The 15,267-nt window shown below is 39.1% G+C and overlaps 1 protein-coding gene across 1 annotated transcript in view; it reads left to right on the forward strand.

The window, feature by feature from the left end:
* The window catches only part of LOC107190878 (F-BAR domain only protein 2), a 15,374-nt gene extending 295 nt beyond the window's left edge, over window positions 1–15,079 (forward strand). The window contains exons 2-14 of the mRNA XM_015579764.1: window positions 1,513–1,824; window positions 2,239–2,496; window positions 2,584–2,779; window positions 2,850–3,170; window positions 3,887–4,000; window positions 7,978–8,077; window positions 8,480–8,741; window positions 8,829–9,093; window positions 9,474–9,954; window positions 10,151–10,367; window positions 10,453–10,495; window positions 10,528–10,737; window positions 11,468–15,079. Of these exons, the coding sequence (XP_015435250.1) occupies window positions 1,513–1,824; window positions 2,239–2,496; window positions 2,584–2,779; window positions 2,850–3,170; window positions 3,887–4,000; window positions 7,978–8,077; window positions 8,480–8,741; window positions 8,829–9,093; window positions 9,474–9,954; window positions 10,151–10,367; window positions 10,453–10,495; window positions 10,528–10,737; window positions 11,468–11,538 (2,850 nt within the window). The 3' untranslated portion in view covers window positions 11,539–15,079. The remainder of the gene's footprint in view (window positions 1–1,512; window positions 1,825–2,238; window positions 2,497–2,583; window positions 2,780–2,849; window positions 3,171–3,886; window positions 4,001–7,977; window positions 8,078–8,479; window positions 8,742–8,828; window positions 9,094–9,473; window positions 9,955–10,150; window positions 10,368–10,452; window positions 10,496–10,527; window positions 10,738–11,467) is intronic.
* Window positions 15,080–15,267: the final 188 nt, after the last annotated feature.

The raw sequence follows: 15,267 nt of genomic DNA on the forward strand, positions 1-15,267 counted from the left end.
TTCCCTTCGCCTTATCATGGTCGTTCGCGTTCATCTCTCTCTCTTTTTTTTTGCTGTGTGTTACGCGGCGGCATGCTTGTCTCTTCTTCGTTTCTCTCCTGCGAATGCAAGGTTACGCGTTCACCTCTCTCCCTGTCATCTCGCCTCCGTGTCGTCTCCGCTGGTAAAAAAGCAACGGAGGAACGCTCACTCGATCGCACGTTGACACGTACAGTGGCGGTTGTAAGGAAGTTTAAAACAAGAACGTACCAATAAGGCCAAGAACGATTTAATAGACAGGCAGATTTTTCAATGATAGTTAATTGATCTGAAGGATATACATTGTACGAGGTCCGGACAATAACATGTGCGTGTGTAAAAATGACTGTCCTCTATTTAGAATGACAAGAGTGAATGCAAAGTATTTCATTAAACATGGGGTTTAAAACACTATACCTTGAGTATCGGCTGGTAAAGCATGTAGCCTTTTAGATGTGTTAAAGATATGATATGTAGATATTTTAAGGATAGTTTCAATAGTTTTGCAGAAACAAGAAGTTTAAACTTTCTTTTGACTGACACTGTATTTACATAGAATCTAAACGCAGAAGGGTGTGCAACTGTTGACTCTGTTAAAGATACCTGCTACCATTTTTCCAGAATTATGTTATTAACTCAGTTAGATTCTTCCAGGATCAACAATTTTTAGCATTTCATTTTAATTTACAATGATATATGTTAACGTGGACTCATATCCTTTAAACCAACAGTTAGTTAGAATTTGTTAAATCTATATATGTTTATGTTAAGGAAAGCTACTAATGTTATAATTAAAATAGCTATTATAACTCATTGATCAGCATAGACAGGAACAATTTTTTTAATTTAAAAAGTTACACATTTCATGTGATTATGCTGATTTTTTTTAGAAGATGTGACATTGCTCTTCCTGACAAAGCTCCATGTAGATAAGATAGCTATTACTTCCTTTCACTTCCCTTGAAATTTTATCTCTTCAAGATTATTACACACAGGATGTGCTGTTGATATTTAAAAATGTACTTAATTAGTCACTAATGATATTACTTTTACAGCAATGGAAAAATAAAAGATGCTTTTAACTTTGTATTTTTTTTTTATTAAACGAATTTTTATGTTTATGGATGGATTTTATTGTATTTTTCTTGAAGAATATTCAGTGTTATTTGTTCACCAAGTCTACAGTAAGAACTAAGCAATGGGTCATACATGGCAAGTAATACATTCAATAGGATGACAAGAGCAATAATATATAATAACAGCTTATTGTGACGATGACACTCAAGAGTTCTGCTCTGCTCGAGTTTACAGCATGATCAGGGTTCAAGTGTTAAGTGGCTAAGTGGTCTTAAGTATGGTTTTAGTATATCTCATTCAGTTGAGATATACTAATTGTAGATGGAATTTTTTTTGCTCTTCTGCATAAACATTATTTCGAACTCGTGTTGAAAATTCGTAAAATTGAGTGTAAATCTTTTTTTCTTATGATTCAAGGGCGAAAAGAATAATGGATTTGACGTGTTATATCATAACATGAAGCATGGTGTGGTCGCGAGTAAGGAGTTGGCTGAGTTTTTAAAAGAACGATCAGCCATAGAAGAAAACAATTACAAGCTTCTGAGTAAAGTAGCCAAGCAGGTTGGCAATAGTAGTAGTACCCAAGGAACATTTGCACCTGTTTGGGCTGCTCTAAGGGGTGCAGCAGAAAAACTTGCAGGCTTGCACTTGCAGATGGCCCAAAGGGTCACTGAACTAATAAAAGATGTATCAAAATATGCAGATGAACTGCACAAAAAGCACAAGGCTGTATGTAACACTTTGTTTATAATTCGTGTACATAGATATATAAGATAAATTTGTATGAACACATTTTCATAATAAAATAACACTAATGTTAATTTAATTCTTGTAATTTTGTAGTATCTAAAAATGTAAATCTTTTACTATTTGCTACAATTACTTTACAACTGTATATTGTATTGTATTGTATTATGAATCACATTGCATATATTTCATACCTTATCAGTATCCGCCCACAGCCGGGTCACTAGTTCTCTCAGACAGTAGTGTCTGCTAAGATATAAAGATAATGCTTATCAAATCAGTGCAATAAGTAATTATTTGAAAATATCTAATTAATAATTAACATGCCACTTTGTAACACTCTCTAATTTGGAATTAACAATCACTACTAAAAATTGTAAAATAAATAATATCCAGGTAAAAGAAGAAGAATCGTCCACTTTGGAAGTTGTACAAAGTATACAAAGCATTACAGTGACTTTGCAAAAGGCGAAAGATATGCGTATGCAAAAGGGTCTTGAATTGGAAAAGCTAAAGAAAGATAATGCCAGTCAAAAAGAATTAGAAAAAGCAGAGATTAAGTTCAAAAAAGCACAGGACGATTATAAAACATTGGTGGACAAATACATGGTTATAAGAAACGATTTTCAGACCAAAATGACTCAGGCTTGCAGAGTACTTATCCTAATTATTTATTTTATTCCAATCTCTGAGAAATCACTTATGCATATCACTAATGGAACTTTATTTTTAATTGCTAAGCGATTCCAAGATGTAGAGGAGACACACTTGAAACACATGAAGGAGTTTTTAAATATCTATGCAGATGTCTTGCAAACTAATCACGAACAAGTTGGCCAGGTCCATATCGATTTTAAACGTCAGTGTCTGGACATGACGGTGGACAAGTTATTAGAACAATTTGTTCAAAGCAAATACACAGGTTTCGAGAAGCCAGGTAAACATATCTTGTAAAACAGTACGGATAGAAGCTTTAATATTCTTTACATAATCTCTCTGTGAATTAGATATAATCGAATACGAAGAAGTTATGACAAGTATAGGAGACACAACCAGTCATTCGCAATCGGATAGCAATGTTGAGACACCTAAGGAAACATCAAAAGGAGCCAATGGAGAAACAGGAGTCGCTGGTAACACTCACAGTTCAAAAAAAGATCAGGGATTAAAAGGGGAGGGTAATCGGGTGGATGAGGAAAAGGGTAGGGTACAAGAAAAAGAAAACGAAAGACTGAATGAAAGGGATAGAGAACTGTCACATGCACAAGCCACCAAGGCTTCCCGCCGTACTACCTCGCTACTCAACCTGTTCATGTCCAACTCCCAGGGTAGGTTTTCTTTTTAAAGTTGAACAGACTTTACAAGGTTTTATTCTCTTTTAATTGCAATAGTTTCTATCTACCTTAACATAATGCACGAAGTACTGATGTGATTACAAAGTTCTGTTTATGGACAAAGGTTTAAAAAAAAATTTGAAACGGTCGACAGAATTATTAAAGCATTAATATTCAAATTGAATACATTATGTCCTGGTAGATACGTTTTGCAACGTTTATTTATCACAGCAATATCATTTACCCTTCACATGTGTACACTTGTTTAACTTGTTTTTTTAGCACTCGATCACAGATTTATTAATCTACTCATATGCAGAACAATTTTATTGACTTATCGCTTATGTGGTTGTGTTACAATGCTTTTGCATTACAATCTAACAATAGGTGGAGGATGACATTATAAATTATAATGTATTTCAGGGGTATCTTTTATTGGTGTGAACGATGAATATTAAAATTATAACCATAGATAGATATACTATGCGTATTTGTAACTTACCTACATATGATAAATGTTTTGTCCGTACATAAATTAGCATTTGAAAAGGTGTAGTTATCCTCTGGAATGCATTTATGCCACTGAAAGTGCAAAGTGTTATTAAAATACAATAGATATATAAGTAATGTGTAAAATAGCAAGATGAAGAAAAAAGGGCCATTTAAAGGCACGGATTATTCAAAGATATGAGCAATGAGTGTTGTTTCAGACAAACAGAAGCAAGCAGGGTCTGGTTCGGCACCTGCAACTCCTCAGGGGAACAACCTGCCTCCTGCTGTTCCACCTCCCAGCATCTCCAGGAACCCTCTCAGAGGATCTAAATGTAACTGCTTACATTGTGATTACCTGTACCCTTTACCATATCCATTACTTGCATTTCGAAGTAATATATTTAGATTATATCGGTTACACGGTACTCTTATACCCAACAATACAAAAAGTTCTTTCAAGATATTGCTTTCATTGGTAGTTAGTTAAAAGTGATCGAGGTGAGGGTACATATTCTGTTAGTACATTGCTATAGCTTTCTGCAACAGTTTTCCAAATCTTCTTGTACATTATCACAACAAATAGTCTTAGTGTTTGTTACAGTGATTAGATCAGTCAACATTTGACAACAACAAAAATATTAATTGATATTGTTGTTGATAAACGTTTAATTAGAGGTTGCATCGAGAATATTACGAGTACACAAAATTTGAGTACATTAGAAAACAACTGTTTCTAGTTCAAATGATTTTTCAATGGTTTTTTTTTCTTAGCCAAAAACAAATAATAGGATCCTCTCGAATTTATTAGATTAATGTTGAAATCAAGCCAATGTCTGTAATGCAGGAACATTTTCGTACGATTTCAAACGACCACCTGTAACTCAGCACTCCTTTTACACACACCTTTATCTTTGTCTTGCTCTGTTGGTTGTTCTCTGTCTCTGGTATTTGGTGACAACTTATTATACATTACCGTACCTCTGTTGAAACAAATATCTTTCTTATGGCCGTACACAGGATATACATGTGGTTAAATGAAATATCTCGTGACTTACAGTGGTAACGCGTATTATGGTTCCTCCACTCTGCACTCTTTTAGATCAGCAGTGTACGTATTACTAACATTTGTTTTTAAGCACACTTAAATTAATGTTACATGCATAGAATCACCAGCTGTGTAAGAAGTTCTAACGACTTCATCACGCTAATATCCACGCTGTATAATTAGTCGAGAGATACACGTATGTAACATTGGTTTGTTTTTAGTTCTCGAGGCACAGTTGAAATATTTCTTCACTTTAAAAACAAAAAAAGAAAACACGTTACTCTGCATTTAATGGCGTATCAAAGAAGATACATTGGCCAACAGTCTGATAGCAGATTTCCATTCCTCTTCTTAGAGGGAAGAAATATATTCAATTTTCGTGTTTGACTAACACACACAGAAACCAGAGCTTGCTTGGACAATAGGCTGTAGCTTTAGGATCATAAGGCAAACTAACAGGCGATATTTCTTTAACACACTTCTCTCACAAAATTGTTACTTATAAATTGTTTTTCTAACAATCTATTATGCAAACATAGAACACAAAGGGGGGAGGGGTGGGGGTAGTTCTTCTGTCAACACGACTCATTGTAAAAAAATTGTTACATACATTTATTATGTATACATATATACAATGGCCGATTACGATTCGATGTTAGCCTTAAGAGAAAACCGACGTATCTTGGAAAGTTTCTGAAATTCAAGTTATTGTTATCGCCAGTATCACGTAAAAAAACAGTGATCGCTCGTTTTCTATTCCCGAAGCTGCTTAACCCTTTAACTGCGAACCGTTTTTTCAAATTTACAAAAAAAAAACATCCAATTGTGTTTGTATAAATTTTATAAAATCTAACAACTGCGGTTTTCATGAATGAAACGTACTTAGAATTACGATGAAATAATGGCAATTTCTTGTTTACAACGAATGGAAGAAACGCCTAAAGGCGCTGTTCGCAGTGAAGGGTTTAATAAACAATTTCGCGGGACACCCTCTTTGTGGGCGTGACATGTATATATCAATTTTTGAAACTTTCTACCGTCTGTTTCTAATGAACACGTGATTCCACATAGAGTTAATTAAACGAAAAAAAAAGGGAGTTGGACTTGAGTAACGTTGAAAACACGTATGTTGCGGGGCTGTTCGGCCACCGACGGGGGGCCTAAGGTGAGCCATATTTAATGAGATCTTTTCACTGCATGGCTCACACGTACTCAGATTTATTTTCCAAGTGCAGATACGTTTCCCTCGTGATAGCGTAATGTGATTCTGCAAGCAACCCTCTATTTTTTTATTTTTTTATTTTTTTGCAACTTTAGCGTGTGTCATCGACCGTAGCTCATAGCGTACTTAATTAATTTTAGATGTTCGTACTTTAAGACAAGATCTGATAAACTCCTCCCTCCCCCCGTTTCAAAGTTCACCGACCACAACGAACCTTATCTGTGTTCATTTGTTTTTTGTGTTCTTCCTCTCTCGTATCTTGTCTCTGGAACGTTGCATTTTCTTTATTTATTTTTTTTTCTTTTTGGTGTTTCCAATTTCTCGTCAGTATACTCTGCATGTCGATAGTAAAATCCTTGCTTGCAGAACATGTATATCGTACGCTCTACGATTTTGTTCTAGAGGTGAACACACACACGCGCGAGGATTGCGCAACCTCCGTATCGGTTTTGTTGTCTCTTGAGAAACGTCGTATCCAAAGTGCAATCAGTAGGACGTGTAATTGTTAGAAAAACAATTTAAGACCGAGACTGAACCTCTGAAGATTCCTCGAGGACCCTTTCTTTTGTTTTTCTTTTTTTTTTTTTCAAATGGTGTTGGTTGTATCATGGGTTTTTCTGATTTACCGCTGCTAATGTAACGTGCTCTACCCTACGCTATATACCTCTTTATATTTCTTATCTTACGTTATTATCCGATTTTAACGCAGGCGTGAAAGCGTAGTAATTAGCGTTGTGCCCAGCGTGTCGTTCGAAAAAAAAAGAATGATGCTGTTACGCGTTTCGAGACTCGGACAAAGCGCCAGCAAAACATGTACAGGGTTTTAATAAAAAAAAAAGTATGTGGGGCACTTCCACAGGGTGGATTCTACGTGGCAAATTATAAAACGAAATTTGGTCGTTCTTGATTTTCGTCTTAATTTACTATTATCCTAATTCTATTATTTTTATCTTATTCGACATGTAAAATCCATCCTGTGATAGTATCCCATGTTTCCTTTTTTTTTTTCTTTTTTATTAACATCCTGCATGTTATTTAATGGAGCGTTGGTCGTGGTCGTTTCGTTTGTTTACGAAAATTTGTAAATATATGTATATGGATTACGGTGCACACCACCGAATCGGAATAGTTACATTGGCGTTGCAACGATTCCGATGCGAAATTGCTCGTTCGCTGATTGAATAAGTGGAAGAACCCGCGGACGAAGAGATTCTTAAGTGGGAACGTTAAACGGAGAACAGAAAGTGTCGATGGTTTTTCGTCTGGTCTCGAAGCTCGTGTCAGAATCGTTAAGAGAACAGCAACGACTGTAGAAAGCACTTTGACGAATGCATCCCGCTGATTGTTGATCCGGTGACGATTATTTTGCAATTCTCTTTTTTGTTTCTCTTTTCTTTTTATACTGTAGACGTTCTTCGATCACGTTGCGCTACGGCTGAAACACTTGGAAAGTAAATTAACTTTCATCTGCCATTGGATTTACACAAGTTTTCTGATTCGTTTTCTAATATTACATAATATATATATGTATATATATATATTATTACATTAACTTTTAGTACGAATATGTTGACCACGCAGAACGTAGTTTACGCTTCTTAGTCTCCTTAGTTCATAGTTAATAACGTTTATCGAATTATTTTTCGATAAAACACTCGTCGGCCCAGAACCGAATTAATCGATCCTCCGTAATTGATCTAGTCGAATTAAGTTCGCGTGGAAGTATATTCAGTTACAACGTAACGAAGCATTCAGTTTCTTTATTCATTTTTCTTTTTCAACGATCAAACGAACATTTATATCATCGACCTGTTTTTTGTTCTATTTTTCTGTGCCGCGTAAAAACCAGTTGATTCTAGCCAGTTTCAATGGGAGATCGATTAGACGTGTTATAGTTGTATCTTTATTAATTGTAACGAGTATTCTGAGGAAAAAAAAACAAAGCCTCGCAAAACTGCTGCCCGTTCCGCGGGCGGTGAACTCAGGAAGAGAATTAAGAGACGACTTTGTTTTTCTATATATCGTGCGTCCACGACCAACAGGGTTTCTTCGCAGCAGGAGAGAGAAGCGAAAGGAAAAGAAAGCGAAGAAGAAGAAGGATATCGTGGAGACGAGCAGCAACAAAGAAGAAAAGTCTGACCTGTCAGTATACGAACTTTCAGCAGATCTAGTGCACTCGAGAAAGAGATCGGTTCCGCGACCAAGTTCATCGAAATTTCAATTCCATAGAAAAAGCTTGGGAAAAGAAACGTCCCTGCACAACTAATTGCTTAAAAAAAAAATTAGAAGAAATGGTACTTGATCGCTGAACGGATCCTGTACACTTCTCAATCTATCCCCCTTTTGCTTCCCCCCAGCACCTAACCCCTCTGTCCGCTAGAAGCACATCGGTACCGTAACGTTAAAAGGAAAGCATTTCCTAAGATTTTCTTGTTTATCACGAGAAAGAAAGTAGTTCGAATATCGTATGTATATGAAAATGCACTAGGCCTGCTGGAACCTGTGCAAGTGTATCATATTAAAGTCTACTGGTTCGATGATTAGGGAGGACAAGGAGGACAGCCGAAAGTCCGAGACGCCTACACCGGAAGTGGACGAGGATGGTTTCTGTATCCGACCGAAATCAGATCCGTGGGAGAACGAGAAGGGATTCTATTCCAGCTCGGATACCGATTCCGAGGACGAGAGGGAAAGAAAGATCAGGGTGGAGATAAAACCTCTAAGCAACGGCGGGGCGCCCATGAGCGCTAGCGTGGACGAGCTTAGGGCAACGGTGGAGAATTTGTCATTGTCGCCTGCTCCGACGGTATCTTACTAATTATTATTTTCTAATCTTTTTCCTAAATTAAACATCGTTCCGAGATCATTTTGGTAATATGCTCGTTTCCAACAGGGACGTAGAGGATCGAACACCGACTCAGATCACCATATGAAAAGGTCTCAGTCAGTGTCACAGCAACTAGGAGGTAAGCCAAGCTCAGATTTACTTGGCCTAAACTTGTTCAATCCCAGCAGTACGCCATCGAGCGCCTCGACGCCGACCGGCAGTCATCCGTACGCACCACTGCAAAGTCCTCCGCCACTGTCATCGTCGCCGACGCCGCAACCGCAGCCACCGCAATCCGCGCCACCTACACACCCTCATTCACGGTTCCCCGGTGAGTCGGAAATAAGTGACGGTATGGGGTCTCGTTACGCCTCTCAGCTCTCGTCGGAACGGTTTTTTGTCCCGTCGGTACAGAAAATCGCGTGCTGTGCGTGTGTGTGTGTGAGGGGGGGGGGATTTGCTTGCTCAATTTCAGAGGCTGATGAACGTTAATTCTGTCTTTCTATATCCATCAAACAAATACCCCTGGCAGATGTGTCCCCGTTCTTTCTTGATTCTACGTATTCTCTATTTCAACCGCAATTTTGTATCTTATTTACTACATCAAATGGGGATTATTATTGAGATCGTTGTATGTCCCACAAATTCTCTTCTCCGAATATATACGATAAACCTAATTGTACGACCGTATCGTATTCTGATTCCAAACAGATGGCGATTTGTTCTCGGAAGTGGGAGACATCACTCCGGCCTTACCCCCGAAACAGTCCGCGTCTTCCACACCGACCGGATCTATTATCATTCCGAGACCGCCGTCTCGAAGAGGGGAGGGCCCTTCGCCAAGGGGCAGAATGTCACCGGCGACGATATCCAGAGCGGACAGCGTGGCCAGTCTGGAGTTCCGCACCGCGGGCGTGGGCGTCGGTTCGTCCAGGGGCCCTTCACCGTTGACAATCGGATTGGCTGATACTATACCACTGGCAGTTGCATTCCATGAGATAGTACACTCTTATTTTCGCGGGACCGACGAGACACGATGCCAGGTGAAGCTCAGTGGCGACATGATGCTGTCGTTCCCCGCCGGTATCGTCGCCGTATTGGCGAACAATCCCAGTCCCGCGAAGCTTGCCTTTCGTGTGAGAAACAGCAACAGATTAGAGAAATGGTTTCCCAATAATCAGCTCGTCAGCATGTAAGTGAGTTGCGAGCGTATGAGGGGAGTCATCCTGTGAGGAACGAGGGGCATTGGCGAAGGTGGTCCAATATAAACGGGATCTATGCCTTGTTTAAAGCAAACACCACGTTACTCACAGATTGGCCGAATATTAACGTGAATGTGGTATGTGTTTCCAAACGAGTTTCTGAATCCTTCGTTTAATCTAACACAGGGACGCCACGCAGACAACGGTCGACAGTACAATTTTCGAATTCAATATGAGTGCCTTAACCACATTGTTACGCAAACAGGCTGAACAGAATCCCTCGGCTTCCTATTTTAACGTCGACATACTCAAGTATCAAATAAAATGCAAGGAGGGCGCGGGTTCTTGCCCCTTCCAGTTGGTGGCGTACTGGAAGTGCGAAACGACTCACACGGATCTGAAGGTATTTATCGCTAACAGACACCTGTGTCAAGGGCGAGTCATATCGCCGTTGTTGAATTAGTGAATTACGTGTTTTTTTTTCTTAGATCGATTATAAATACAACAGTCGCGCTATGGCTTCTCCGAGTCCCCTGCTAAGTGGTTGCCGGATACGAATCGAGTATTGTGGAAGTTCACGGAATTGTCACAGCACAGCGAGGGTAACGGCGTGGGCTCTTTGAAGGCGCGAGTCGAACTCGCACACGGGCCAGGGAACCAGGGAACGATATTCACTCAGTTCAATTGCGAAGGGACCACATTGTCCGGGGTCGAGTTCGAACTTCTGGGCCCGGGCTATAGATTAAGTTTAGTCAAGCGCAGATTCGTTTCCGGTGAGTGATACACTTTTCACGGTTGTGCCTCTTTAAGTTTGATCGGTATCGCACGTTCGTTCACTTGAATCAGCGGGACCATTCTGCTTACAAAGACCTGTTACATGTCACCCTTAACATGGTACACGTTTAAGAAGGCTTGCAAGGGTATGAATACGCTTCTGAAAAGTCTTGTGTGAATAGGTGGGTGAGACTGTCTGAAATGCTTTATTTGGATGTGGTGTATGTCTGAAAGAATATAAAAGACGACTTGGTCTAGACGTTGACATGGTAAGTATTTTAATGGTTCTTGCTGCTTAGAATATGTAATATATACAGCTGCGAGTGGCAAGAGTCATTGAAGCTGCATTTACGAATGTCAGGCGTGTATCAGTGCAATGTGGTAAAAGAGTGAGTTGAGAATTAACTAAGAGACAAGGCCGACACAGTTAATGTAAGTACCGTGGAATGTATAAATTAGTATCACAAAGAATCCCTTGTATTCGACTAATGTGTTGTTTCCACAGTAACCATGTATGGGGGTAGCGTCATCAATTTCCAGTCTAACTAGGTTAGAAAATGGACGTAGATACACAGTTTACATGTATATACCTACTTCATTACCCACACTCTTGGATTCTTACTGTCATGCATGCGTGAATAGGTTAAGTCGGCAGTAGACACTAGGCCAGATGATGCCACCCTTCTACAAGGAGCAAGGAATGCCAACGTTAACTTACATTGTTTTCAGGAAAGTATATATGTGACGGAGATTCCGACTCAAGAAGCAGATACGCCGCACCTCCATCGAATGTAGATTGACGACTTCCAGAATGGGCGCCTCAATGGGAGAGTCAGCCCATTTAATATTGGTACTTGCTTGTTCATTCACTGCCCATACCACGACTAATGTCCGTTCGAACACGAAATCGGCGTGGGGAAGCCTGTTGGATACCAAAGAACGACTTGCGATACGATAACGGTTGTCTAGCAGATAAATTATTTATACCGTAAGCCACAGGCTACGCGACGTCGAACCACGCAGGATGTTAATTTGTTTCTACGCGGATTCGGAGCGTGTATAGAGTCACGATCTAGGACAATGGGAAAACTCGAAGATATTCGGAAACGCAGTCGGACTTTGCAAGTCACTCGCTACCTGCTGATGAGAACGGCGTTCTAATATGTGTTTTATAACTTGTATATTTTGCAATTTTCTATAATGTGTCCTCGATTAGATTGTACTATTTTTTTAGTAAAGTTTGTACGACGTGCGTAACAGGTGGTTCAAACGACGAGATGACGGGTGGATAGATTCGGCGTGGAAAACCGTCGGTGAAGCAAATATAAGAAGCAGTTGTTCGCATGAAAGCCTTTGGTATCCAGCATATTTTTCACCACGATGTTCTCGCCATATTATTGTGTCTATAATAATCAAAATACGTTACGACTTTTTTTACGTACAAGAAAAAAAATACGATGGAAAGAAAGATAGAGATGGAAGAATCTCTCTCTCTCTCTTTCTCTCTCTGACTCTCTCTAAAAAAACCATCAAACAGTACAACATCTTTAATCTATTGTTATAACTTGTGTTATTTTAATATAGTTATTGTATTAGTATCGTATCGTTAAGAGCTTATCCGGAGAAGAAATGTAAAGGATCTGTAAACGCCAATTTCGATTACTTCTGTAAATTTAGCATTTATATTTCATACGAACGGGGGTCGATTTAACAATCGCTTGTTGTAAACCTCTTTGTCACAGTGTCCGCACTGTGTAACCCCGAGCAGTTATTTCGTATGCTCGCGAAATTCAAATATTGTATATGTATAGGTACATGGCGTACGCGAAAACGATCGCGCGAAATTGATCGTTGTCGAACAAAGAAAGAAAGGAAAGCCGTTGAATCGAATCGTTTTGTGATAATTCGTTGAATTCACTACGCAGCGGTCTCTGCGTACTCTCTCTGTAACATAAATCGAACGCGTAGGTTCCGCTTTTTCTCCAAATTCGAAAAAAATAGCTAAAAAAAGGTAGGCTCCGGTATGAAGAGGGAACGTGATAAAAAAAAACGATTATTCTTCCTCGAAATTCAGCGACAGCAAAATTATTCTATCGAGAGAAAGGAAGAAAATAAAAATAAACGAGGCGAGATATTTTAGCGTTGTAATGATCGGGAAGCTTTCACTAGTTCGCGATCTATAGTTTTCTTGTCGTTTTAAAGTCTTCTAACCGTCACACAACGACGATGCTCGTTTCGTCATTCTCGTGTTCGCGGATTAATCCAGTATTGTCTCTTGCTACACTTAAACTTAGAGCGTAACTATTTCGAACTAACACTTCGCTCGGTTCACTTTTTAAGAAAAACTGTACTATCTTCGAGGACGTTGACTCAGTCTTCTCAAGCCCTTCGCCGAAACCAGTAATCGTAATCTTCTATCTGATTATGTTTCTTTTTTCGTTCTCCCCCCTTCATCATTCTTCATTCTTTAGTGTTCTCTTTGCCACAACGTCTACGAATCGAACGCTAGAGGCAGGCCATTTTGTTCAAGTCACATATGCATACATACTGACTCGTGTGTGTATGTGTATTGGCGCGCGCGTGTATATGTATACATGTATAATATGAGAGACGAAGTTAACAACTCTATAAGAATAAGTCTGAAAACGAAACTCGATTATTATTACTATTATTATTATTATTATTATAACACAATAGTCCCGCACACACGATGCTTCCTTCTGTGCAGACGTAGTGTAATGGGCAACAAGTCGACAGAAATGCACCCGTACATACTCGTGCATAGTTCGATCTGTGATTTCTCCTTTTTTTAACATTCTTTGAAACAAATTCAAAAGGCAATTGTTTTTTTTTTAATTATATTTAAGATCGAATACCAATCCGTTCGCTAGTGTATTTTAATAATACATTATAGAACCTGTTGCAGGTTTCACGAACAATATTATTATTATTATTCTATTGTAAAGTCTTTTAACGAGGGACACCCCAACTTCTGTCCTCGATCTGTACACGAGTACTTGCGGCGCTTGTTCCGAGGTGAAGCATTTATCCCGAGGTTCGAAAAGTGCATTATCCTTCTCGATCCTAACGAATAGTTCGTAGAGACCGCGGATTGCTCACGATCTACGGTATACACGCGACGATGTGAAAAAGAAAACCAGCGGCAATCTCCTGTTGTAGAAAATCATAATTTCGTGGGATTGATTTCCAGCACACGATGATTTTCACGTTTCCACAGAAAGATGATGGAACAAAACACGTTTTGTTGTCGTTCCGTGTCGCGTTCTTGCAATGCTCCCGGCGCCTATGTATATATTTTACGAACTTTACATATTTTCGTTTTTTGCCTTTTTTATTACTATACTCTTGTTAAGAGGAACACGAATAATACGAAGGTCTACGAAGAGCAATATAGAAATAAAAAAGGGGATCATCCTCGAACGATAAAAGATGATCACGGAAATTTTGGCGACCACTCCATTCGACGTTGCTAATCAAGCTACTCTTCTCGACACGATCGAGCCAGAAAGAAACATTAACGCCGAGAGAGGTGTGTGCGGTGTAGTACCGGTTTCTTTACGGTGACACGCGGTTCGATTGAATTTACAATTGCAATATCGATGCTATCCGAAGCGAATACGAGATCTCTGGTAAATGTATGCGAGGCGGGACACAGAGAGTTAAAAAGAACAAAAAGAGATATATACATATATAAAGAACGAGAGACGACTAATATGGAGTGGTTCCTGGATGATGATAATGAAAAACAAACAAAAGAAAATATCGACTGAGCTCTCCTGTGATACGCAGATGTCACTATAATTTCGTAATAAACGTTTGTAACGAAACATAAATAATGTTATAAATGGGTCGCGTTCACTTTTACTTCCCGACTGAGATCCCGCTTAAGATCAACGTGAGGGTGGGCGGTCCCGTGCGACGACACGTCATACCCCCCGTGGCTTTTTATTCACGACACAAAAAAAAACCGTGCGTTTATTCGTCCAGCGTGCGTTTTCGATTCCTATGCGTAACACACATTGTATGTATATACGCTGCCGACAGAGAGGAACATAGAAGTAATTTAATGCGGTTTCGCTTTTCACACGTGTACGGTCGCGCAATAACGACGGAAAGTCCGACACCTCACAGAAAAATCACACACACACAGAGAAACATACACACGCGCTATGACTATCGATACGAACTGACTATCCGTTGTAAAATGTTCATCAGGTACCCGAGAAAATTGTAAAGATTACATAAAAGCGTTCACGAAGAAGGTCCAAAATCGGTTCTAATACGACCGCATAAAATTGCGTAAAATCGAATACAGATGCCAGCCGAAACGTATCGTCTGATTATCAAAATTCATTGTTTTTATAAGAGTACATGATTTTAAAGAATCATCAGAAATTGTTATGAATTGTTCGTTATTCTATTAATGTCTATGTTCGACTTTATCCAGTATTACGTATCGAAGAAACGATACCATGATATTTTGTACATTGATGGTCTATATTGTTATT

Source organism: Dufourea novaeangliae, unplaced genomic scaffold, assembly GCF_001272555.1.
Source record: "Dufourea novaeangliae isolate 0120121106 unplaced genomic scaffold, ASM127255v1 scaffold208, whole genome shotgun sequence".
In the NCBI taxonomy this organism is placed as follows: Eukaryota; Metazoa; Arthropoda; class Insecta; order Hymenoptera; family Halictidae; genus Dufourea; species Dufourea novaeangliae.